This window comes from Apiospora phragmitis (assembly GCF_038363925.1).
Source record: "Apiospora phragmitis strain CBS 135458 chromosome Unknown utg000006l:1.0-5683423.0:1.0-5690449.0, whole genome shotgun sequence".
NCBI lineage: Eukaryota > Fungi > Ascomycota > Sordariomycetes > Amphisphaeriales > Apiosporaceae > Apiospora > Apiospora phragmitis.
The window spans coordinates 4,343,467-4,369,199 of NW_027117404.1; the positions used below are offsets into that span (position 1 = coordinate 4,343,467).

The window sequence follows — 25,733 nt, forward strand, 5'->3', positions numbered from 1 at the left end:
TATAATTACCCCGTAGCGATCTAATAAAGAGAACGCGTAAAAAAAACTTATACTTACCGGCTACGCCAGTTCGAAATCCGTAATATCGGTAATAACTCGGTAGGAATAAGGCGTCTATTACTACCGGCAACGCTCCTTATTAATAATAAAAAAAGGTATATAATAGTTTTTCGGAAAAAAGGCCGCCTACGGTTTAATTTAATAATAAGTAATTAAAGTAAAAAAATATATTTATAAAGCCGGCGCGGTACCGCCGCTTTTTTATTAATATAAGATATTATCATAATTTTATAATTATAAACTTATAAATAATATATTAAAACGTTATAATATTAAAAATAATAACGATATTTATTTTAATTAATTAAAAAAAATAATATATTAATATTATAAAAAATATAAATAAACTTCTATATATAAACCGCATATTACTTAAAAATAATTAAGTATCGAATAATTTATAGCGAAGGCCGAACAGTTATTTATATATATAAACGCCTCGATATCGCTAAGTTAAAAATTAAAGCAGGTCTCGATTAAATTACCGTTACGATACCGATAGAAAAAAGTGGCCGTTTTACCGTATAGTTTATATACTCGCCGATCTAAGAAATTTCCCGGTAACGGAGCTTTTTAAGCGACCTCGATACGACCTCGTACCCCGGGCGATACCTGCTCGTCGGAAACTTTAATATATACTATCTGTTTTAAAACGTATACGGTAAGAAATTATATAAAATAAATAACCTTTTTACTTTTACGGACCGATAAAACTTAAAACTAGTTATATTATACGGAGAAATTATAAAATAATATTACGAATAAAGAGAGTTTATATTAAACCTAGCTTAAATAATACGAGGAACGATAATTTTATATAAAAAAAACTTTAATTTAAAAGGTTTTAATTATAAAGCGTAAATTATTCGCGTCGAATGAAAAATTAATTCGTTACGAGGTAATAAAGCGAAAATAAAGAGATAGAACTAAACGATATTAAATAAAGGGTTAGTGTAAGCGGAAGCCGGAGCACGTTTAACCGATATTATCGAGCTAATAAGCCCGGAAGAGCTAGATTAAGCTATCGATAACCTTATAAGCACTTTACGGAAAATTACCGATATAATAGCGTTAAAAAAAACCCCTTATATTAATAAAAGTATACCTTAATAATTACCGGAAGTTTAAAAAGCGTAAATTATAACAAAATAACGATACCGAGCTTATTTCGCGGTACCTTTGTAATATATTTAAAATTAATATACCGAATCGAAAATGAATTTAAAAAAAATCGTTTAAAAGGCGAAAACGAAAAGCTGGCGCCACGTAATCGCCGCTACCTTTTATAACTTTAAAATATTTTAATCGTTTAAATAATAAGCTCGATTACGGAGCTAAACGTTATTATAAATAGCGGGTATCTTAAAATTAAAACGTAACGAAAAAGTTATTATCGAGGCGCGAAGCTACGACGAGAAAGCTACGCTCTTTTCGGAAAGGTTCTTCCCTAACCTAAAAGCCGACTTTATAGACTTAAATAACGTAATAAATTACGCCCTTAACTTTACTTTTATCGAAACAGAGGTAACGGTTAAAGAGATAAGAGATATTATTAAGTAAATAAGACCTTAAAAAGCTTTAAGAAAAGACCTTTTATTTATTAACTTTTTTAAAACGTGTAAAGAACTACTTTTCCGGACATTAGCCGGCTTAATAACCGCGAACTTCTAGCTTACCTACTTCCCTAAACGTTTCCGTACGGCAAAGGTTATCGTGATCCTAAAGCTAAATAAAATAATAACCGAAAAGTAGATAATTAATAAATAGAAACCTATTTTATTACCTAGTACGGTCGGGAAGGTAATAAAGATAGCTATAAACCGGCGAATTACCGGAATAGCCGAAGAGTGCTCGCTTTTATTTAAAAGCTAAATAAAAAACCGGACGTAGCGGTCTACTAAGCTAACTATTTAATTAATTATAAACGTCGTCCGTATAACGTAGTAATAAAAAGGCGTCGCTTTTTTTTTTAACTCGATATTAAAAACGTTTTCGATATAATTAATTATAAAAAATTAATTATTATACTTTATAAAAAAGGACTACCGGATTAGGTTTATCGATAAATTAAGAGCTTTATTACGAATAAATCGGTCCACCTTTATTTTAATAGCAAATCGTTAAAAAAAATTTAACTCCGCGTTAATATTCCGTAAAGCTCTTTATTATTATTAATCCTTTTTATTCTTTATATCGTTATATTATATAAAAAATTAAAAACGTATAAATAATTTATTATTATTGGGTTTATAAATAATATAAATCTTATTATTATAAAACCGGATTACGTTACGAATTATTAAAACTTAAAAAGAACTTAAAAAACTTATAACCGTTAAGTATATACGAAAAGGATAGAGTTTAAACTTAAAAAAAATAAGCTTATTTATTTTATTAAAACGCGAAAAGTTTATATATTATAAGTACGCTTTAAAAATATTATTATATCGCCGGTAACCTTTACGAGATTCTTTAGCGTATAATTTTATCGGAAACTATAATAAAAAGATTATATTTTAAAAATTAAAACGAAAATAATAACTTAAATATTAACTCTTACTAGGCTCGTAATATTAACGTAAGGATATTCGGTACGAAAAACGAAAGAGCTTTATACAAAAATAATACGTAGCGTACTCGTATATAGAGCGTCGGTTTAGCACAAAATAGCCGATATAAAAAAAAAGCTAGCCCGTAATTTTATAATAGCTTAGAACTCTTATCTCTAAACCGTAATAAGGGTATATAAGGCGACCCCTTAATATTATTTAGAGATTAAAGCGGTAGTTCCCCCCTTTAATTTTTATTTAAATACAAAGGCGGCTAGCTTCGAGATACGAATAGAAATTACCGGGAAGCTATAACTCTTACGCGGCGTTTATATAAAAACGGTAGAAATTATTAACAAAGAATATAACGTAAAGAGGAAAAAATAAAGAAAACTTTAAAAAGTTATTATTAAAGCCCCTATAACTTTATAATTAAATAACGCTTAATTAACGTTAATTAAATAATAATTAAATAATTAAACGGTTAAATAAACGTTTAAAAAAATAAGAATAAAAATAATTCCACGCCGTTACTTTTACGCGAGGCCGCCGCGAGCTAACCGTAAAATCGCCGCTAGATTAAAGAGCGTGCCATCGTTACGATAATATATTTAAACACGAAGCTTCGGTCTTAATACAGACCCGTATTAAAAGGATAAGACTTAGGTCGTTCTTATTTACTTACCGTGTCCTAGGCGTCCCGACGCCGCTATATAATTACGGTAAAAGACGAGAGATAATTAAACACCTAATTCTATATTATAAAGACTTCGAGGGAAAATAAAAACAGCTAGTAAGATAATTAACACCTAGTTCGCTACGAACTCGTCGCGATCTAATAACGCTTATTATAAAAAAAGATACGGCGAAGGTTATCGTAAAGTAGCTTTTATAAACCGGTCGATTATCGCTATATAAATTAGTAATAGAGATCGGGGGATTATTTAAACCTAAATAATCTCTTTAAACCCTAAAGTAAGGGTTATTAGGCTAGTAAGTAAGAACTAGCATAATAACGTCGAGCACGTAAAGTAAATTTTACGATATAAATAGCGTATATTTTTAATCTAGCTTCGGCACGGTTTATTATATAAAAAACTAAGTAAATATACCGAAAGCCTTTAGCCTACGGCGTACTATTAATAATAATAATATATAACTTAACTAGTTTCGCGTATAATTTAAAACCTAGTCTCTTCCTTATAATATATACTCGGAAAAGGGGTTCCTCCTCGTACGGTTAATTTAGTTCGGCTCTTCCTCCGAATTTCTAACGGGCGGAAATTCTTAAGGCTCCTTAGCACGGTCGCCTTTATATCGGTAAAGGCGTAAAACCGTTTCTTTACTTTTATTTAATTTATAATCGCCACGGGTAATTATTAATTAATATTAAATAAGCTTTCGCATATACGTATGAATTCTAGGTTTAATCGAGGTTATATTATTATATTTTATTATTTATTTTTATTTTTAATACGAACTACGAGAGGTATCGTATACCCCTCTTAATAAAATAGGAAAGGGGTTCGTACGCGTAAGTACGTAACACCCCCTTTTAAAATAATATAGACATCTAGCTGTTCTAATAGTTATAACCCTTTTTTTTAAAAAAGAGGAAGAAAAGCTGGTAAAAGAATAATTCCTTATAAAGCAGAAAAGTATCTTAATTAAAAACACGCCGATCGAGTTTAACGGAGGTAAAATTCGATTAAGATCGTACGATATTTATTTTAAATGAAAAGAATAAGTTAATTAATTAAAGTTTATTAATTTAAAAACTATTAATAAAGATTAATAATACGTTCTTTAATATATAAAAAGAGTATACCTAACGTTTATTTATTAATTAAAAGTAGCGTATAACCTATTCGTCGCCGCTTAAATATAAACTTTAAAAAATAAGGATATTAAGAGCTTAAACAAGCGTATTAATTAATAAATTTAAAACCCGACACGAGGCTTAAAATATATTCCGTTTAACTTTTATTATATAAAGATATAGATTTTTATTAACGGCTTATTTATGAATAACGAGGACTTAAGCTCTTAATTTAAATACTTAATTTTATTAAATTAAAGAATAAATTATACGAAAAACTAGTTCGAGATTTAAAATAATATTATTTATTAAAGCTTAACGAAATATAAAAGGGTTATATAAAGCGTATTAATTAATAAATTATACGACACGATCTTTAATATAAATAATAGTATCGTATTAAGTATTACGCTTAAAAGAATCGTATAAACTTTAAGGTTTTAAGATATATTAATAACTTTTTATATAAATTTAAAGTTTTTTTATAATTATTTAATTAAACTATGTATAATAAACGAAAAAAAACTCATAATTAATATTATATCCCTTTAAAAATTATACAAAAAAGGGAGATTTCGGAAATCTACCATATTAATAATAAGGATAACCCGGTAAACGCCTTTACTAAAGTATCCCTAAATAAAGCCCTCGAGTAAATAGTTTTAATAAACAGCTTCACCGTATATATAAAAGTGTATATAGAGAGGCTAGACCTATATAACGAGTAAAAAAAGAATAAAGAAATATCGAAAAAAAATAAATTTCTTTTATTAATCTTTTTTTATAATCGTTATTAATATATTTTATTTATTAAGTATTAATTATATAAAAATATTACTATATATATATAAAAACTATTTATTATATTTATTATTAACTTATTATTATATAATTATTATTTTAATTTAAATACTACCTTTATTTTCGTTATTATCGAGATCGAGGTTTACGAATCATAAATTATAATACGAATAATCCTTATTATACGAAGCTTAAATATACGAGGCGTAAACGCTATCTTAATATCTTTCGAAAAGATATTATTTACGGAACGGAATATAAAACTAGGCGTATCGAGTATTATAAACGTTATTAATATTACCGCGTAACTAGATAAGAATTATATAAAAATAGCCCTCGTAATAAATAATATAAGCGAATAAACGGCATATGTTATCGTTTACGAGTATATAAATCTCGATATCGCGGCTTAATAAATTATAAAGGCGAACTTTATTATTTTATCGTGTAAAGTTAATAAATATTAAAAATTTAAGACGGAAAATAAGATATAACGTACGTTAATATAAAGCGTAAATATTACGGATCGATTCCTTTACGAACTAGTTAATAAAGTTACTTAATATTAATTCTTATTAATAATACCCGCGATAAATATATTAAAAAAATTAAAAACTTATTAATTAAATATTATACGAATACCTACTTTTTTTTACGACTATACTTATAAATTCGTATATATATATACGTTTTATTTTCGTATAATACTTTAAGAAAAAGAGAGGGAAGGATAATAGTTATGCGAGTAAGTGAAAGAGGGATCTAAACTGTACGAGTTATTTGCGTACGACGAAATATTTATTTATCGGACTGCTTTTACTAGTCCTTAATAAGGTGTAACGTAATTCGGTATACGAGCGCGTGCACCTGCCACTATTATTACTTCTAGAACGTTTTTTTTAATTTATAACGGGAAAGAATACGCGTTAACGTACGATAATTTTTCCCTATTCTCGTTACTATTATCGAATAACTAGAATAACTAATTAAAAGAACCTGCCACTTAATAAAAATAATATTAAGAAGGTACAGTATTACCTATACGGCTCAGGCAGGTACCGAATACCGGATTAGCGTAACCCATCCGTACGAGACCCTTACGACGGGAAGACTCGTCCTAACAGGAGGAGCTGGCCAAGTCTATCGTTAAAATAAAAAGTTGCCAGTGTTAGAACAGTAGGAACTGAGGTTTTCTATATTACTCTAAAAGAAGTGCTACGTGCCTACGCGTACGAACCCCTTTTCTGTTTTAATAAGAGGGGTATACGATGCCCCTCGCAGCTAGTATAAGAGATAGACATGAATAACAGAATAGAACGATTAAACCCCGATTAAAACCGGAACCACCGTACGTACGAGAGCCCATTCAACAAAGACCCCTCCTAACGCCGTGGGTGTGCCTTCCAACGCGCTCTTTTGGCCTGGTCTTCCGGGGTTGGGACCTTCGAGACGGGGACTGGCTTCTTCCAATCAGACCTGCAGAACTTGTTGCAACGATGAGTTGCAAAGAATCTCTGCATACCGGGCTTTCCGAGATCTGTTTCGCCATAGTGGTTGCCATCGGAATGGACGGCCGGATCGGTAAGCACACTAAGACGAACTTTAGCAAAGTTACCTAGAGCGGCAAATCCGCGAAGACGAAATGGGGTGACAGGAAACTTACTATACGTTCTTGGCGGGGCCACCTTGGACGTCGCACAGCAGACGGGCGCCATCACTTATGTGGTAAGAGAAGTGACTCACGGCCTGCATCACCTCGTTCCACGGGTCGAAGGAGGGCATGACGTAGCCATTGTTATTGTTGTGCTTTCGGTAACCGGGGATGAAGGGCTCGACCATGCGCCGTTCCTTCGTGCCATCGTCGCTGGTCATGACCTGGGGGGCTAAGACGCATACCGGCTGCTGGACGACCCCGGCGTTGTTCCAGGCCTCAACAAGGGCCTGGGCGCAACGGATGACTCGGTACTCCCCCGCCAGCTGCTCGTCAAAGGATCCATGGCGCGCCTTGAAGGTCTTGGCGACGCAAGGTTGGCCGGCTCTGGGGCCTATGGTGAATCGACCGCCGCAGACCAGCTTGAATTTGCCCTCTGCATACGGAGCCAGATGTATCTCGACTTGCTGTGCGAGCTCTTCGGATCCTGGTGTTCGGATGGAGAAGCGCTGAAGTGGTGGCGCAATTTGCTGGGACACTTCGTGCCCACGTGAAGCCTTTTTTCGATTTAGTGCTGCTCGGTTTACGGATATCTTGGTTCTGCTGGCGGGACGGGGTGGCGTTCAGGGAGTGGTGTCCTTTTGCCGGGCTGGTTCCTTGGGAGGGGTGGGCTCGGCCAAAGATAGCCGACGAGCATATGGAGAAATTCAGCCATGTTGACCTTTTGCTCACATTGATCGCATTGATAACACACGATATGTCGTGGGTGCGGCGAGGCTTCATACAGCTGCTGATAAAAGGAGAGTGGTAATGGCGGTGGCGAGCACAGCGAGTGTGAAGGTTAAATAATATAACTTCAAAGCTGTTCATATATCCAAGTCACCGCCATTGGAGAAAGTCAGGGAGAGTATTCTCCGTTATACTAGATGTTACTATTAAGCTTTTATAGACCCATGGGAACCACACGGTTTGGGTTGTATCTTGAACTCTACTTTATTTAGCGGGACTATCTTAATGATAACTATTGGTCTAATATGTGCTGTAGTTTTAACGTAACCTTGAATTATAGATTGCGCCCCTTTGTGTCTCCAGGAGAAAGAAGGTTGCTCAATATTAGTTTCCTCCTACGACACCCACCTAAGTAATATCAGCGGCGACATGGTAAAGCTTGTTATCAAATTCTACGAGAAAAAAATAGGGCAAGATGGCCGAGCGGTCTAAGGCGCTACGTTCAGGAAATTCATGCGAATTAACGAGCATCGTAGTCAGGAAACTGGCGTGGGTTCGAATCCCACTCTTGTCAATTCCTTTTTTTTTCTCCTATCCATCAATCTTGTGTTTCTTGTTCAGCGGGCGTCGGCGGTGGACGTGGCCCACCAGAGACTGATGGCAGCAAAGATAATACATCTAACTTAAGAACAGTGTTTCGGGAAACAAATCAATCTTAATAAGTACATCTGAAGTTAGATACTTCTCTAGCTATAGAAGTTGATCACAGCAATGGATTTTCCTTTTGTTATTAGGTCAGGCAGTTCCAATCTCCAACATTCCAGGCATCTCAGAAGATCCAACTAGTATCATTTCAGGCTGATAACATTCAGTGCGATCGGAAGCAATTCCCCGAGGGCAAGGACCTTCTCCCTCTTCAAAACTCCCGCAACGTGACCCTGGGCGCCACCCTCAGCCACTGGTTGGTATATTCCCCAAAGCCCCGTGGCCGGGTCAACGATCGCATAATGCTGGAGCGTAAGACGTCTTTGGGCGGCGCCGGGAGAGTGACGTTGCACCAGCGGACCTGGGATTCGAAGATCGCCGGCTCGTAATGACGTGCGAGCAAGAAGCTCTGATCTGACCCAAGAGGCTTGATCACAGGCTACAGAACGCCCTTGGTCAATGGTAGTCGATACACTATACAGACATGGTGCTAATGTCATCACATTTGAATCGCGTAGTTGTCATATGGGACCGGCCACGGTGTAGATGATCTGCACGATTATCCGCTGCCCTGCTGGGTACCCGCGCCAACGTGCGATCCACTTCTGCCCAGACAATGATCCACAGTAGGTCCTGCTGTGCCCTTGTATCTCAATGGGAGAATACGCGCCGCAATATAATATCTGTAGCACGATGCCGGGGCTCATCACAAGGGTCCGGGCAACCCCGCTTGTCTGCTTTGCCTAATAAGACCGGAGACCAACCGATGGTTATTTATGGCACCAGGACATGATCCAACCAACCGAAGCCCACAAGCATGCTACATAGGTAGTTACTCGACCATATGACGTATCTCGGTGCAGTCTCACAGAAGAGTTGACTCGGTATTTGGAGGATCTCCTGATTTGGCTGATCAAACACGTGCTGAAGGTGGCGCAGGCGGCGCAGAAGACGGCACTGGCGGCTAACATGATGGGTTAGTTCTGGGGGTAGCCACTGGATAGTCCAAGGGTTCCTCCATTTAGTCCATGAATTCCTGCAGTCGGACTAGTGCTTATCCAGCCCCTCCCATGTGTTGTTTTCAAACCCAACATGCTAAGGTTATACTGTAATAGAAGCCACCCGAGCCAATTAACTTGCATTCGGACCTGAAAATGTGCAGGCATCTAGAGCCGACTGCAGCTCAAGCGTTTCAATAAAAATTTCTCTTCCATCGCCGTCTGAAATTATTTATCTACTTAAGCTTTTAACTCCCAGCTCGCGCAACACTATCCACTAATAATTAATGGGACAAGAAAGACCCCGAAATCAAGCGCGACTCCCTAAATTGAAACTCATATATTCATATCACATGAACAGCGTGACCGAAAACTGGATTTCATGCGACAATGGAGGCCGACGCAGGCCGGTCCGGGCAGGTACCAGCGGCATCGGGGTCGACAGAGTCCACCATACGTTCATACCAAAGGCCCGGGTACCATCCATATGAAGCAGTGCAAGTCCAGCCTCCTCAGTCCGGGCATCGGCCGTTCCAAGCAGCATTTGAGGCCGAGGACGCCGAGAAGACCTTTACCACCCCACCGCTACCATGGCGGCCCAGCTACCTCCGGCGTTTTGTCATCGTGGGCTTCATTGGGATCTTTGCCGCCATCATTGCGGCAATAGAGGCCCTTCTGGCTATATCGAACAAGTCATTTGACGGCATCGCCACCAGCCAACCCGACCAACACTACCTGTGGACGTACGGCCCAATCGCCTTCCTCACCTTGGTGTCGGCCCTTTGGGGACGAGCCGAGTACCAGAGCAAGCTAGTCGCACCGTGGCGGCGACTGATGCAACCTTCCGTGGACGCCAAACGGACACTGCTGCTGGACTACGTGTCTGGGTTCCCGCTGTTTGTCGTTTTCAAGGCTCTTCGCAATAAGGACTGGACAGTCTCCATCACTTGCGCCGTGTCGGTCCTGATGAAGATCCTGATCGTCATTTCCACCGGCTTGATCACTCTCTCATGGACGGGAGTTCACGTGGATGATTATCCGATGATAGCGCAAGACACCTTCTCGAATAACAGCGCCCGGCTATCCAAGACGGGATCGCTGTCCTATTTCGTCATGAAAGGGCTGATCGGACAGAACCTCACCTATCCCGATGGAATGTCCAAAGACTACGCTTTCCAGTCTGTCCTGACGAACCTGCCCAACTCTGCCGAGACGAAAGCCACCGTCGATGGTCTCACAAATGGCCTAGATTGCGTTCCGGCTGACGTTGGTCTGATAGGAGCTCGACCAACAGATCCTCACTACCCAGGTGCCGAAATGAAACTCACCGTTACATCCCCTGGCTGCAATATCAAGCTTTTGCGGCTTGGGGGTCCAATCTGTCCTGGGTATAGTGGGAACTTCTCCAGCTGCGTTTTCGGTAGATTTGCCAGAACTCAATGTGACGGCACAAATGATGACGAAGGAGCTAGAGTGCTCCTCATGTTCGGGAAGTTCACCTACACAATGGACTATTCCAAGAATACGACTGATTACACAGGTCAAGTTAAAACCCACCCTTTGGTGGGAGGCATATCCCAGAGTTCCCAGATGCTCTGTGTACCTACTTATACTATAAATCGTGTTGATGTTGTCCGAAATGACACCCAGACACTGAGCGTGGAGCTGGCTTCTGATGGCTCAAACAGGACCCTGGATTCCATTCGTCCCTGGGCAATTATGGACGCTCATTTCGCAGCGGTAAGGACCTTGAGGTTGACTCCTCTGCAGCTCCCATTGTTCTCAGACGATGGAGACTAACTCCCTATTTTATAGTACGATAATGAACTGGAGGGATCTTCCACTTCCGTTTGGGGGCACAGTACGAATATATCAACCGTTGCGGTGGATGTGGATGAATACTTTGGCGTTGCTATAGACAGCCAACTTGGGTCTAACACTACTGCGCAGGTGTCGGATATGCTCGATCCAGGCTTCCTGAAGCAGTTTGCGGAAAGCTATTATCGCCAATTTGCCGCGATTGTGGCTAAGCAGTCCCTTATGGAGCCTGCTTCGATCGACATCACAGGAACTGCAGTCTTCATGGCAGACCGGCTTTTGGTGCGCAGCTGGTCTGCTCAGTTGATGGCTGGCCTGACCGCCGTTTGCTTGGTTCTCTCGGCCATTCTGCTGTTCACCGTCCCGAAGCAAGGCATCCTTCCACGAAACCTGAGCAACATCCCGGACATGGCATCGCTCATTCTCCATAGCCCCGATCTGCAAACCAGACTGCGCGATATCGGCGCCGTGGATCAAAAGTCCCTTGCACGGACGCTGGATCGTCGCCACTATCAATCCACGGTCGTCCAGAATCCCGCGACAGGCCAGGCGGAGTTTGCCATCCTTGACCAACAGCAGTCCGCTGAGGACGCGTCTCAAGATCCAGGTCACCCACCACCACTGGTCCGAGCCCGACGCAACCTACACCCAAGCATTCTTCACCCTGCCACTCGACTGACCTTATGCTTGATACTGATCGGACTCATCATCGCGCTCGAGATCTTATTGCAAAAGTCCAACAGGGAGGATGGCTTGGGTGACGTCGGAAATGATACTTACATACACTACCTGTGGACGACATTGCCGGCACTCACTTTTGGTCTGATGGCGATGACTTTCTCCTCTATGGATTTCCAACTTCGATCCCTGGCGCCATACATGTTGCTCAAAAGGACGGTTAGAACTGACGCGTTTATGAGACTCGATCATCTGGTTAGTAACTACTTCTGGTTTTCATCTTAACCCTCCCTTTGGTGATAACAACCTTGATTATTTGGAATCACTCAAAACTGTTACTCTAACATGACACAAACTGACTGTACAATTGGATAGGACATGTCAATTCCTCGCACCATCTACAAAGAAGCCAGGTCGGGAAATATAGGGGCACTCGCAACAACGACGATGCTGTTGGTCTCTTCCTTCTTCACAATATTCTCCGGCTCCCTGTTCCAGGCGCTCGCCATCCCCAGTACTACCTCGATCACATTACGAGCCAACCAGTCGTTTAATCGCCTTCCCTTTGGCATGCAGCCCGACGGAAACGCCGTCTCCTCGTTGATTCTCGACAGCAATCTCTCCTACCCCAGCTTCACGCACGAGGGTCTGGCTTTCCCCCAGTTGATACCAGATGCCGTAGCCACGGAGTCGAACTCGACGTTCAACTTGTCGACAGTTTCCGTCGAAGCTGTGGTTCCAGCAGTGCGAAGCCGGCTGGACTGTCGCCACTACGACCTTTCCAAACACCGCCTCAACCTTACTCTCAATTACACAATCGAGGACGAAGTCTATAATCCCCTGGGGGTTTTTATCGAAGGGGAAGAAGAATGCATCCCTGCCAACTCTCTTGAATATGGAAAACACAACATAGTATTCACGACTTACCCCAATGCCACATACATTGGTAAAGGATACAAAACAGTATGTTATCTCCTGCTTATTTGCTGTTACCAAAGCCTCTTTCCCAGTAAAAGTAGCCATAGAACGACTCCAGCAGTTGTTTTTGGCAGCTTGGCCATAGCTGGCTGAGCTCCGACGTCCCCCCCCTTTTTTTCCCTTGTGGGTACTCTACTGGCAATACTAATTTCTGGCGACATGCAGGAGACGGCCTCGGTTGTAGGCTGCAGCGATCTGCTATATTCCTGGGGGAAAATCGATTATTCCGCCAAACCTATCGTGCAGCACATTTCTTCCCTGGGCTGCAATCTCACCTTTGAGCGGGTCGACGTCGATGTCACGTTCCTAGGGCCCGACCTCCGGATCGACACTTCGCCCGGGAAAGCCCCACGGCCCCGGGAAGACACGGCGCGCGACTCGACGATGGACGCCAGCGCGGACTACTACTCGTCCACCGTGGGCATATATGGCAAGCTGGCCAACATCCAGACGGACCCGCAGCTGCTCGACCAGTTCTTCGGCCTGCTGGTCTCGTCCCGGTACGCGCTGCCCATCTCGGACCTCGGCGACCCCGCCGCCGACGAGAAGGTCATCGACGCCATCCGCTTCCAGCACGGCGTCATCATGACGCAAGCCCTGGCGCAGCAGCGCCTGCCCGCCGCCTGGTCCAACGTCACGCTCGCGCCCGCGGCCTTCTCCGCCTCCTCCGCGCCCACCAACGCCAGCGACGCGCAGACCCGGTACGTGGCGCGCGCCACGAATGCGACGGGTCGCCGGCGGGTCATGCAGGACGCGGCGTCGACGCGCGCGCTCGAGGCGCTGCTGGGCGCCGCGCTCGCGCTCCTCGGCGTGGCCTGGCTCTGCATGCGCCAGACCGACTGTGCTGCCGCGGGCGCCGACCAGCATCGCGTCCGTGGCCGCCCTCGTGGCCGGCGGCAATGTGCTGGAGAAGCTGCCGGCCGACGCGGAGTGGCGCACCCGGGCGGAGATCGCGGCTGCGCTGGGGCGGCGGCGGTGGCTGGGGAGGAGGGCGGCCAGAAGCCGAGATTCTGGATCGGGTGGGGCCTCGTCCCGATTTGGAGGGTCGGGCGATGGGTGGCGAAAGCGAAAATGGCTTCAGGCGGTTCGGGATCTTCGTTGTGGGGGAAGAGGAGTCCATCACGGAGGATGTGGAAGGAGGGAGTGCGGGGCGGGACAAGCGCTTGCGGGAGTAGGTCACGGTATACCACGGTGCGGGAGGTGGGCAGTATAGCCCCGTGGAGCAGGGGGGCGTATCATATAATCCATATTAGCATAGCGTTTGTTTTGATTCGGTACTATATGATGTAGATCCAGATTTAGTAGACGGGCCAACCCCCTTAGAGGAGACAAAGTTAATATTCAGTGCTTAGTGCCTAGGCCTATCTAGAAAGTAACGAGCGACAATGAGGGTGCGGAAACAAGCTAATCTGGGATTCCCGATCAAGCGGCCACCGGACAAAGGCCACGTATGTGTACCCATCCCCTAGGCTCCGTCAGCTCTAGTGGCCAGGGCAGATCACGTAGGCCTTCCCACTTCCAAAGTTGTAAACGTCGCAGCGCTCGCCATCGCCGCCGCCTCTGCTCTTGGCCTGGTCACGCACATTGGTTAGCAAAGTACTGGGATGGGAGTCTTCTCTGCCACAATTTGTAGCCACGGTGAAGCTTCAAACATAAAACTAGACAAGTTTAGGTGTCTCTTACGCACTGCAAATGTTCCCCTTGTTAGTAAGTGGTCACTGTAATATGATAATAGTAATGGACACAGGGTAAACACATACGCTACTTCCATCCGAACATGGCAAATTCTGCGCCATGTAGTTGCAACTGAAGCCGTTGCATACCTGTGGCATCATAGCGTTAGCTAACGTGCAATACCGTGGCAACCGGTCACATGAAGGAAGTACCTACCCCAGTGCCTGGTACCTCCTTCCTTTCCCGAGGCTCTCGGCCTCGGCATGTCGACCTGAAGATGGCATAGCGCCCACGACGGAAGCAGCAATAGCCGCGGCAGTGATAGCGAGGTTAAAGAATTGCATTTTGAGATTGTTTGGCTTAGGTACTGTTGTCTGCTGTAGATTCTGGTGTAGACGGAGTGGTTGATATCTGGGCGAGTGTTCGATAGTGTTTTGAGGACTTGTAGGAAACCCTCTACAGAGAGCGATGACTTGGGCCATTTTATACTCGTCTCAGAGGCTCTCCATCTACAATACCCCCGGTCTAATCGAAGTCCTCCTCACAGTAGATTATACACGATGAGGCTAAGCAGTGATGTTTGCTCTACCATTGTTGCTCGGGCAGAAATGGGATGATTTGAAGGGCGGAGATTACACAGGCGAAAGGATTCCTGTGTTGACTATCGTCATACCATACTGGCCGCCGCCAAGTAAAGATGAGCAGTTTCTATTGCAATCCCGCGAGGATTCAAACCCATTCAAAGCTGCTATTTCGCAAAGCTCCTCTACTGATGTAATATGTCTTGCATAATCGGTGTGCTGTTTGAGACAGGTCGCAAGTACTAGCGCAAACTTCCGCCATAGGGATAGGTCAGTGCTACCATGAGCCGCAGCAATCACTTCTCGGCCGTATGCCAAAAAGGAATCCCCACCTCGATTGTAGGCAGTGATTCATGGAACCTCACCTAGTCATTTTCATTTCATACGCAGACATGCATCCGAACCTCTGTGCGTCCTTAAAGACAGAATATATGTGGGATATTCGACTCTAGTCGGGTAGCACACCGTCAAAGACTAAGCCCTATCTTCGTGGGACTCTGGATGACTGCGTAAGTTTCGGACTGTGTCAGAGCCGTACAAAACTTACGCGTTCGTGGGTGGCTAAACATGCAACACATCCTCTGCTGCCATCCGATTCACCCATCACGAGCCGTCAGCAAGTCACCTCGAGTCATCGGGTCTTGTATAGGCTTACTATGCCGAGAATCGGACAGCAGAGTTCAGATTAGCCAGACTATGGATGAGGTTAATTGCTCGCGATACAAACTTGACCATTTGACGCGCCAGCATAGGATTGGTCTTTGCTGATGATAGCTTGGCTTACACGCAGACTCTCATCGGGTTTCCATGAACGTACGCATAAGTCAAGTCGCATTGGACACCTCTTTATGTTTTTCTATTCAAATATCAGCCTGGCAAGTGAGGGGTGGCCGTCAAGTTCTTTCCCATTTGGCGCTTATACCCGAGGCACCAAGATAGGATCTTATCATTCTCACTATCAGGCTATGCGTTTTGGCGTTGCGGCTCCTTTCGCTGAACCTGCATTTACAACATCACTGCCTCTCTCCCTCCTTCAAGCTTGTGAAGACAGTTTAGTGAATTGGTCCACTAGATTCCCCTTCATACCCCTCGCGCTCTGCGGGTTGTGCCCCGTGGATTACCACCCACGACACGAAGCACCCCATCTTCCTTCCTGGTCTGCGGGCCAGTGGAGCGACGATCCTGATTCTATGGGAGAGCTAAGTTGATGGGCTTCACGGTCCAGATGCTCGCCGGGGACGTATCCGACGAGGGATGTCATCAACCCATAGCCGGCGTGATGCAGGTGGCTATAATCTTCCGTCACGAAGTACAACGCCGTGCTCGAGCCGAGGGTTCGGGCACACGGAACCTGCAGAACACGAATCTTGGGAGGTTCCGGGCATCCGTCATCGGCATCGGCGGGGCCTACATCCATAACCCTAGCCATATCGTCCTGTCTTTCGAATATAAGCTGCCCATCATGGACCCACAAGATAACCCCATCTGTAAGCGCGACCCTGAGGAGGTCGGTATCGTGGCTGCGCGTTTATTATTGGGAGGATCCATCTTCGCATTGGCGCGGTTAACCGGCGTTATTGCCTGTCTTGGTGGGCCCTCTGCTGCCAGCGGACTCGCCTGGTTGGCTAAGTCTTGCAGCATATTATCATTTGACATCCTGAAAACAAACTGCTGGTGATGATTACCAAAGATATTGACATCCATGCGGCATGCGGGGGGGAAGGGAGGCGGTTAGATCCAGATCAGCTTTATCTCCAATCTGTCAGCTTCCCACATCCTGATTGGCCAAGTTTACGATATTCCTGTAGGGCTAAGGCACTGTTACTAATACTTCAGCTGCACTACTCGAGCGGTTAGGAGGTACTCTTGGCTTCGTCAGCACTGCCGCTAGTCTCGCGTTTTCGCTCTTAGCCTAAGCCCTGTAACTCCATGAAGGGGGTGTCACACAGAGTTGTTTACACAATCAAATGCATAGAATCTTCACGAGCTGTACCTGAACTTGGTTCTCTATCCAATGGCATCCGCCTGATACCGACCATGCAAATAGTACCCTTCCATACTTCCATATACACGAACGATGCCGATGACCAAGCTCGCGTTTTGGTGGGCAAGCTGACACACAACATAACGACACCTAGTGCAGGCGAGGCCATTGGAAAGGATGCAGTCTGCAATATGATATGATGATAAACACGTATATATATTCCATGGCTGCCGTTGTGGAACTGCTGCATTCACCAACATCTGTCTCAACGAAACCATCAATCAAACCACCATCTCCAAGCTAAATCATTGCACCCAACACCAACCGAAATACTTAACAAAATCTTACTGTTTACCAGGCTCAACCCATACAGTTCAGCCATTATAACCCTTCATCACACCATGTCGAACGTACAGCAGGCCATCGTCGTGACCGAGGTCGGGAAACCCGCCGTCCTCATCGACAACCAGCCCATCCCGCAGCCCGGACCCAACCAAGTCCAAATCAAAGTCTCGGTCGCCGGCCTCAACCCGCACGACCAGAAGATGCGCGACTTCGGCCTGTTCGTGGCCGAGGGCAGCCTGCCCCAGGTCCTCGCCAACGACGTGGTCGGCACCATCACCCAGCTCGGCGAGGGCGTGAACAGCAGCGACTACACCGTCGGCGACCGCGTCATGAGCCACGCCCGCATGGGCAGCTGGACGGAGCCCAAGTCCTCCGAGAACGGCCTGCAGCAGTACGCGCTCGCCAACGTTGGCGCCATGGCCAAGGTCCCCGCCGGCGTCTCGGACGACGAGGCCGCCACGCTGCCCATCAACGTCATGCCGTCCGTCGTCGCCCTCTACCGCGTGCTGGGCATCCCGGCCCCCTGGGCCGCGGCCGCGGCTGCCTTCGACTACGCGGGCACGACGCTGCTCATCGTCGGCGGCGGCAGCAAAAACGGCCGCTTCGGCGTGCAAGTCGCCAGGCTCGCGGGCGTGGGCCGCATCGTCGTCGTGGGCGGCGACGAGGCCGAGCTGAAGTCGCACGGCGCCACGCACGTGCTGGACCGCCACGGCGGGAGCGATGAGGTCCTAGCGCGGATCCGCGCTGTTGTCGGGGACGACCTGGTCTACGCGTACGACACCGTGAACGACCCCGCGGGGCAGACGCTGGGCCTCAACGCGCTCTCGAGCCGCAAGAAGGGGGTCATGGCGCGGTTGGTGCCGACGGGTCCCGTGGACGAGGCGCAGGTCGTCGGGAAGGAGGCCGTGTTCGAGCTGCGCGACGTCATCGGCATGTCGATCTACCAGAATGACGAGGCCCTGGCATTTTGGGAGCGCCTGCCGGGATACCTCGAGTCCGGCCAGATCAAGCCCCTCCAATTCGATGTGAAGGGATTCAGCGCAGCGGAGGTCAATGAGGTGTTGGACGCTTACCGGGATGGGAAGCCGGTCACCAAGACGCACATCCACTTCTAAGATACTAGTTACAGGGAGTTCAACACACGGTTTTAGTAATAGTCATACGGATCAGGGGAGGCAGGTGTTATGTTTTACATAGATTTTATACTAATACAATAGTTACGTCCCAATACTTGTCCACTAATTGTGATGAGGCTTCGATATATGTGAAACAGCAAGTATCCCTCTAAGCCGGGAGCTTGTGGCCAGTCATCCTCAGCTTCTGGAAGACCTGGTCGGGGTCGTACTTGGCCGAGACGGCGCGCATCTTCGCGATGGCCCTGTCGCCGTAGGAGGCGAGCGGGTCCTGGTTGTGGTTAGCGTAGTTGAGGAAGCGCCAGTGCCAGTTGAGGCCCAGCGCGCCGGCGAAGGCGTCGATCGAGTCCTGCCAGTCCTTGACGAGCGGGGCGGCCTTGGCCTCGTTCGCGGCGCCCTTGACCGAGAAGGTGGCCAGGAACATGACGCCCGTCTTGCCCGGGCCGACACCTTCGGCGTTGCCGAAGACGCGCTCCTCGAGACCCATGATGTTGCCGCCCCGGTCCAGGCTGTGCCGCACCATGTTGGGCGAGATGGGCTGGAACATGCAGAGCGTGTTGAACTCGCTGTCCGCCGACAGGACCTTCTCGAGCTCGGCGACCATGGAGGCGTGCTTCTCGACGGCGAACTTGATGATGCGCGCGTCGTTGTCGTAGGCACCGGTGTACCAGATGTTGCTAAAGGAAAGAATGAGCTAGCTCGTACGAGTTTGAGTGTGAGAGAGAAAGGAATGCAGCCTTACCGGAATCCAGCGGGTTGTCCCGAGCCGAGCTCCATGGTGATTACGGACATGGGAGCAGATTTCAGCGTCTTGGAGACGATGCCGGGGGTTTTGAGGTAGTCGTCAAACGCCGCGGGTTCGACCTCGTTGATGGTGTTTTCCAGCGCTATGTTTAGCATCATGCCGCCAAGGGCGGGAATGTATGCCCAATAGACGATCGCCGTGCTGTTTCGGTCCTTGCCGCTGTTCTCGGCAAACTTGACGTAGCTGTCGATGACGGCCTCCTGCTCGGCGACATCGTAGATCACGATACCACCCCACTATCAAAGATGAGTGTCAGCAATCCGTGCTTTACTACCCGAAACTACGTTTTCCAGCGGCTCTCCGACGTTGGAAGGAGTATTTGGGTAGATTAATCATGCAGCTTACAATATCAGTAGAAGACGGGTCCGGGAACTCGATGGCGAACATGTCGTAGCGCGTAATCAGGCCGAAGTTGCCGGACCCGCCCTTCATCGCCTGCCAGAGATCCGGGTTTCTCCTCGGCGTTGGCGTTGACGAGGCGGCCGTCCGCCAGGACGACCTCGAAGTTCTGGACGTTGTCGGCGGCGAACCCGTGCGAGGCCGAGTGGAAGGAGTTGCCGCCGCCGGAGATGAACCCGGAGGCGCCGACGGTGCCGGCCCGTCCGCCCGTCACGGTGACGCCGAACGGCGACAGGGTGTCGTACACGGACTGCCAGTGCATGCCGGGCTGGATCGAGACGATCTTGCGATCGGCGTCGTACGTGGTCTTGTTCATAAGACCTGTATAAGTTCATAGCGTCAGTTCGGGTTTTGCCCGATAAAATGCGACGATCGACAGGCTTGATTGATAGCTTACCTAAGTCGATGGTGACGCCCTTGTCTATAGCGTTGGAGTAGGCGTCGGCGCCGTGGCCACCGGCTCGGATGCCGAAGGGACACTGGTTCTGGACGAGCACCTTGATGACTTCCGATGCTTCCTGGGCCGTGGCGGGCATGACCATGCACCACGGCTCTAGGGCGGCACTGACGGACCAGTACGTGCCCAGCCTCTCGGTATAGGTTGCGCCATCGGGAAGGAAGACGCGATCCTTACAGCTCTCTTGCAGCGCATTGCACTACATGGCAATGAGAAGAAACCAAAGTTAGCCAAGTGCGTCAAACATCCGAGAGGGGAACGGCTCACGCATTGGTTGCTGAGGGTGACTGGGGCGGAGTGTGTGAGGGCTGCCTGCATGGTGATGGTGGCAGCTCCAAACAAAGCTTGGTTTGACTTCTTCATAGTGACAGGACGGAAAAAGAAATTCTTCCTTTTTAATGGCTGTGGATCGGGGTGGACGGGAGGGTACGAGAGCGACAATGGCGATCGGCAGTGATCAACAGGTCTGCTGCAGTTGGACGATGTAACACAACATCTTCTTTTTTCCTCAACCAAACGAGCGGGGATGCAACATTTATTAAGCGAATGCAGCAGGTCGCGGCAGTCGACTGCAACGGTAAGCAATTAAAGCTGCATAATGACCAGCCCGCTGGCACTTGTCTTTCCATGGGAGCGTAGCACAGCCGACGGGGCCAATGGACGAAGATATTACTCGATTGGGCCCTAGGCCAGCGGGCTGGAGCGTCATTGTCATAGCGGTATACGCGCCGGAAATCAAACGTCAATGGAGGGGTCCCAGACGTATGGAGTGGCGTTGTAGAAGCCTCGGAAAGGCGCATCGGAAATCCTCCCAAAGGTCTAGGGGCACCATACACTATGCAATGGCTTTGATCGGGCTAAAGACTACGGACCCGTTTCACAGACCAGTTTTGACCCAGAACAGCCAGCATCATAGATGGATATCTATAGTGGGCTTCCAATCGGGGCATTGTGTGTTTGACATTCAAGGGCGCATACAAACCAGGCTCCCAGGGCGGAATGGAATCCCCGGAGGCGGCCGCTCTACCATACATGCATAGCAGCCGAGCAACGGAGCCTGCTACTCCGTGTCAGGAACGCATATCCGCCTGTGCAAAGAGTCGGCTGATTGGCGTGGCACAGCGAGAACCGAATTTCTTCAAGAGGACTACGGGGGTGGATCGACCCGCATGTGCCGCAATCTGTGGGGTTTAGCGCTGTCTCCTAATTAAATCGCCGGCGGCCCGGGTCATCAATGGGTCTGCCCCGTTATCCCCAAGACTCTCCTTCTGACTTCTTTCTATATCCCGTCATCTCTGTCTTTCCCACCTCAAACACAATATGGGCAGCCTATCTAAGCCATTGGTGTTTGGTGGAATACTGGGAGGTGCTATCATGCCTGGTCTAGCAGAGCCCTCTGCCATGTCTGCCCATTTGGTTCACTAGTACGGCGCAGCAAACACACCATGATACCCCTGAGTGTTTGGGTTAGGATTAGCCTGCAGCTCATAGAATCGTGATAAGACCGCAATCCTACGGCCCACATCATCCCAGCTGGACAGAAGAAGGCCTGGGTGAAGCAACAGTAGGGCTTTCGTCACTGCTTTACTTCTCTGTATCTCCATATCGGGTCACAGGTTACTGGTTATCTGTGGAATCATTCACGATTTTCCCCTTACTGGACTATGGACTACTACTAATCAAGAACACCAGGCAGACTAGATAGATGTTCCGATATCTTGCTATTTGTTGCAACACCATGGTTTCTACGCCGCCGGAACCTTACTCCCGCCTGAACTTTTGCATGATCGGATCCTTGCCCTTATTGGTATGGATCGCATGTGTCCGACACGCCTGTGACTATGGCATCCCAAAGCAGGAATGCAGCACGCAGGTCTCGGAGTGGATACTTCACAGTCTAAGGACGATCCCCCACACCCCTTGATCGTAATGATTCCGCCGAATGCAAAGGGCAGGTCTGAGAGCAGTCTCCAGCGGAGGTAGAAGGTTGGCGTTCATAATCAAACAATGCATTTTTGGGTTGCACTCCTTCTCCGGTCGATGCGACACTCACTCAATCGCCTTGAGTGGCAAGACGATTTGCATTTGCTCATATCGCTTAGCCTGCTGACGTCCTTTCTCAGAGATGGCATGTCATATGCAGAAAGCTGTTTCCATATGATAGACTGAATTAAAAATGTACAAGCATATAGATCCCGACGAGTCGCCATCATAACTGTGCCTTGTTTTGTCTGTTCTCCCTGCCCCATCGCTCCCCTCCCATTCACCACCGGACCTAACCTTGACGGACACTGGAAATCAGCAACCATGTCAGTGACTCGGGCTGATCAGATCGTCACCCTCGCGCCACCGCCGGAAGGATACGTGGTCAACTTCGAACATCCACAGAGACGGGCCAATATTCAGGCATACTGGTGTTTTGGCGTCGGCAATGTCCTGGCGCTCCTCTTTCTGGCACAACGCTTCTACACCAAGCTTCGCATCCTCAAGAGTTTTCAGCTGGATGATGGTATGTTCCACTAAACTACAAGCCGGAAATACTCGAGAAATTCATGGCTAACAAGTATTATCAGTCTTTATTCTACTTGCATGGGTGAGATATGCCCCCATGCCATCCTTCCTCGATATGCGACCGAAACTGACAGGAGATTGGTACGATTAGCTCACAGGGCTGGCGACACAATTAGTCGGCGTTTGTACGTTATTATGGCACTGCATACCTCTCGAACCACTTAGTATCTAACAACTTAAAGACATTTTCTACGCAGGAATAGCTGGCGTGCACTACTGGGAGATATCGATTGGTCAGTTCAATCAATTCATGCTGGTAAGCTGAGGCGGTTCCAATTTCCATCCCATCCGTACGTGGCTAATCACGGCAATGTCGCTTTCAGCTTGTCTGGGTAGCCGCCATCATCTACACTCTCACGGGCAGCTTTGCCAAGCTGTCTCTGCTGGTCGTCTACATCCGCCTCTCGCCCCAGAAGTCCTTCCGATACTGCGTCGCGGCGACCATGGCGTTCATCACGTCCTACACAATCGGCCTGTTCTTCAGCTTCATCTTCTCCTGCAATCCGATGAGCCGGAGCTGGAATGTCCTGGAGACAGAGGGGTCATGCATCAACCAGGCCGCGCTGTACATCGCCACCGCCGTCGCCAATATCGTCTCCGATGTCATTCTATTTGTGTTGCCGATCCCCCTGGTGATCAAGCTTCACATGCCCAGGATGCAGAAGATCGGTCTTTTCTTCGTTTTTGCTATTGGCTCCACGTAAGCTTTTTATCTGTCCAGAGACCCAAAGCAGCGGGAGTTGTTTACTGATGCAATTCGAACCAGAACCGTCGTTACCTCTATCATACGAACCGCTATTCTCCCTGGAATGCTTAATAGCCCGGATCAGAGCTGGGCCATCTCCTTTGCCACCATGTGGATGTGAGTATCTCCATCAAAACACTTCTCGTCTCTCGCTGTGTGGGGGGGGGGCATTAATAATAAGTATCTCCGAAACAGTATCATTGAAGCGAACCTCTTGGTCATCTGCGGCAACATGACGACGCTCCGGCGCTTCTTCCGCCACGTCGCGCCCAAGTTCGTCGGCTACTCCTCGGACGGCTCCAAGGGCCCGTCCGGCAAGGGCCCGTCCGGCAAGGGCCCGTCCGGCAAGGGCTACGCCTCGGGGAGCCGCAGCGCCCACAATAAGCGCCAGACCTTCCGGCCCCGGAACCCTACGAGCGGTTCGAGGCCGAAAATGAGCTGCAGTCGATCAACCGGGCGCCGTCGCCCCTGGACGGCAGCTACGGTAACACGGCAAAAGCCTCGGCCAACAGTGCATCATCGGCGAACCCGACTTGGGATGAGCGGAAAGCAAGTCATGATGGGAGTGACAGTGAAAAGGCCATCATCATACAGACCCATTCGGTGAGAGTCACTTATGACTAGTAGGGTTACTTTGCTTCAGGTCGGTGGATAGGAAAGGGATTAACTTTTAAGGGGGTTCATTTGTTAATTTATTAGAGCTATTACCATGTTCTCGCCGTGTATAGGTTACTCTTTGATCTCAAAAGACGACGCTTTATTTGACACAACAGTTCCCGCTCGTCCAACTTATAACATAAGCTTACAAGAAAGGATGATGACACCTACCTACTCCGTATTTGGGGGCCATATTGCTTCGAGTCTTGCATCGCTATAACACGAGATACGTGATTACGGCTTGCACGGTTAGAGCGGGAAGTGTGAAAATAGCAGATAATCCGCGGAGTAATACCAAAGTAGCATCGCGCCGTCCATGGCCGAAAGAGTGGGGAGACATGTGCACACGGCAAGACGCTCCAACCAAGATGTTTTATACCGTCGTATGCAAGTTCCTTGTGCAAGGTTCCCCTGCATAGCATATTGTCTACTTTTGTGCTCATGGCTCGCCCCATCCTCACCCAAGAGTTCGCAGCCCTGCAGCTGGGGCTCGAATCGCCCCTGTCGGAACTTGACATTATCCCCCTGTCTTTCTGTCTCTTGGCCTGATCCACCATTGCTTGCCAGACCAAAAGACCAGGGTAGGCTGGTCCCATCCCACGTAAAAGGGGAAAGATATACTAGTCTAGATCAGTACTTGGTCAAAACTGCAATGGTTGAGACTCTGGATCAGGTTGGATCAGTTGAAAAAAGTATGAATGCTACGTTGCTGTTCACTGCGTCTCTCCTCATTATGAATATCAGATGAGCAAACTCTAGCATTGCACCGAGCCGAAAGGAATAGACTGGCATATATATATTGTACTACACGTACCTGGTACAAATATCACCCCTATTTAAGTGTGCACTCAAGTCCATTGGTCGTGCAATTGACAGTCATCCGTTGTTGGGGTCAAGTCCATAGCACAGCTAGATGACATAACATAAAATGGTGGTTTTAATACAAAGCGCAACTAGCTCCTGTAAGCAGGGATGATATGCTTACAAGTTTGAGACCAACGTCGAAGGTCTGTGTAATAGTCGACGCACTCACTAAAATGGGAAATAAGCAGCTTCTATTCAGTGGTTGGTTTCTTCTTCGAATACGTTCGAATATTCAGAGACCTTCTATCCAAGATACACGTGTGTAGCCTGAGATGCGGTGCTCCTATACGTCAATGCCGATGAATAGAAGAGGAAGGGCGCAGTCAATCAGGTGCAGTGTCGAGACTATCGTCCGATACTATTCACGCCCAGGTTGCAAGACTCAGTCAGACTACATGCATACGTGAAGAGCACCCAGGCTCCGAATGTCTAGTTCAATGCCGATCGAATCGCTTGAAGTACCGGTGTTTATAATACCGTCACACTCTTTTGAATGGAGCTCACACTTCCAGTAATACTAATTACATCCCTTTTGGACGTAACGAAGTCGCAAATCTGCCCCCTGGTACGTGTTTAAAGCAAATGCATTTCCCATAGTCGTATTATTGATAGTCACATTATTGTGGATGACCAATGTTTCGGTCGTTCCAAAGGACGTGAAATGTTGGCTACAGTTCTACTTGTCAATTCCTGGGATTACTACGCCCTTCCTCACAACTCCGATGCACCTCG

The 25,733-nt window shown here is 47.0% G+C and overlaps 8 protein-coding genes across 8 annotated transcripts; 5 read left to right on the plus strand and 3 right to left on the minus strand.

The window, feature by feature from the left end:
* Positions 1-6,671: 6,671 nt before the first annotated feature.
* On the minus strand, positions 6,672-7,437 carry PG994_006552 (uncharacterized protein; the record flags this gene model as incomplete). Its single annotated transcript, XM_066857961.1, has 2 exons — positions 6,672-6,819; positions 6,893-7,437. Coding segments are annotated over 2 exons (693 nt in total), but the record flags the coding sequence as incomplete, so codon positions are not given.
* Positions 7,438-8,380: 943 nt separating this feature from the next.
* PG994_006553 (uncharacterized protein) lies at positions 8,381-8,703 on the plus strand (the record flags this gene model as incomplete). Its single annotated transcript, XM_066857962.1, has 2 exons — positions 8,381-8,395; positions 8,434-8,703. The coding sequence occupies 2 exons, from the start codon at positions 8,381-8,383 to the stop codon at positions 8,701-8,703; spliced, it is 285 nt and encodes a 94-aa protein (XP_066717231.1).
* A 999-nt stretch (positions 8,704-9,702) lies between these two features.
* On the plus strand, positions 9,703-13,961 carry PG994_006554 (uncharacterized protein; the record flags this gene model as incomplete). Its single annotated transcript, XM_066857963.1, has 5 exons — positions 9,703-11,052; positions 11,128-12,063; positions 12,184-12,771; positions 13,033-13,805; positions 13,868-13,961. The coding sequence occupies 5 exons, from the start codon at positions 9,703-9,705 to the stop codon at positions 13,959-13,961; spliced, it is 3,741 nt and encodes a 1,246-aa protein (XP_066717232.1).
* A 306-nt stretch (positions 13,962-14,267) lies between these two features.
* PG994_006555 (uncharacterized protein) lies at positions 14,268-14,804 on the minus strand (the record flags this gene model as incomplete). Its single annotated transcript, XM_066857964.1, has 3 exons — positions 14,268-14,403; positions 14,547-14,609; positions 14,677-14,804. 3 exons carry the CDS (start codon positions 14,802-14,804, stop codon positions 14,268-14,270), a joined length of 327 nt encoding a protein of 108 aa, XP_066717233.1.
* A 1,462-nt stretch (positions 14,805-16,266) lies between these two features.
* Positions 16,267-16,719, plus strand: PG994_006556 (type I iterative PKS; the record flags this gene model as incomplete). Its single annotated transcript, XM_066857965.1, has 1 exon — positions 16,267-16,719. The coding sequence occupies one exon, from the start codon at positions 16,267-16,269 to the stop codon at positions 16,717-16,719; it is 453 nt and encodes a 150-aa protein (XP_066717234.1).
* Positions 16,720-17,426: 707 nt separating this feature from the next.
* Positions 17,427-18,485, plus strand: PG994_006557 (uncharacterized protein; the record flags this gene model as incomplete). Its single annotated transcript, XM_066857966.1, has 1 exon — positions 17,427-18,485. One exon carries the CDS (start codon positions 17,427-17,429, stop codon positions 18,483-18,485), a length of 1,059 nt encoding a protein of 352 aa, XP_066717235.1.
* A 169-nt stretch (positions 18,486-18,654) lies between these two features.
* Positions 18,655-20,527, minus strand: PG994_006558 (uncharacterized protein; the record flags this gene model as incomplete). The annotated part of the gene is made up of 6 exons (XM_066857967.1): positions 18,655-19,180; positions 19,246-19,544; positions 19,654-19,743; positions 19,784-20,028; positions 20,105-20,363; positions 20,432-20,527. The coding sequence occupies 6 exons, from the start codon at positions 20,525-20,527 to the stop codon at positions 18,655-18,657; spliced, it is 1,515 nt and encodes a 504-aa protein (XP_066717236.1).
* A 1,944-nt stretch (positions 20,528-22,471) lies between these two features.
* Positions 22,472-24,087, plus strand: PG994_006559 (uncharacterized protein; the record flags this gene model as incomplete). The annotated part of the gene is made up of 6 exons (XM_066857968.1): positions 22,472-22,673; positions 22,834-22,860; positions 22,918-22,991; positions 23,059-23,435; positions 23,502-23,597; positions 23,676-24,087. 6 exons carry the CDS (start codon positions 22,472-22,474, stop codon positions 24,085-24,087), a joined length of 1,188 nt encoding a protein of 395 aa, XP_066717237.1.
* Positions 24,088-25,733: the final 1,646 nt, after the last annotated feature.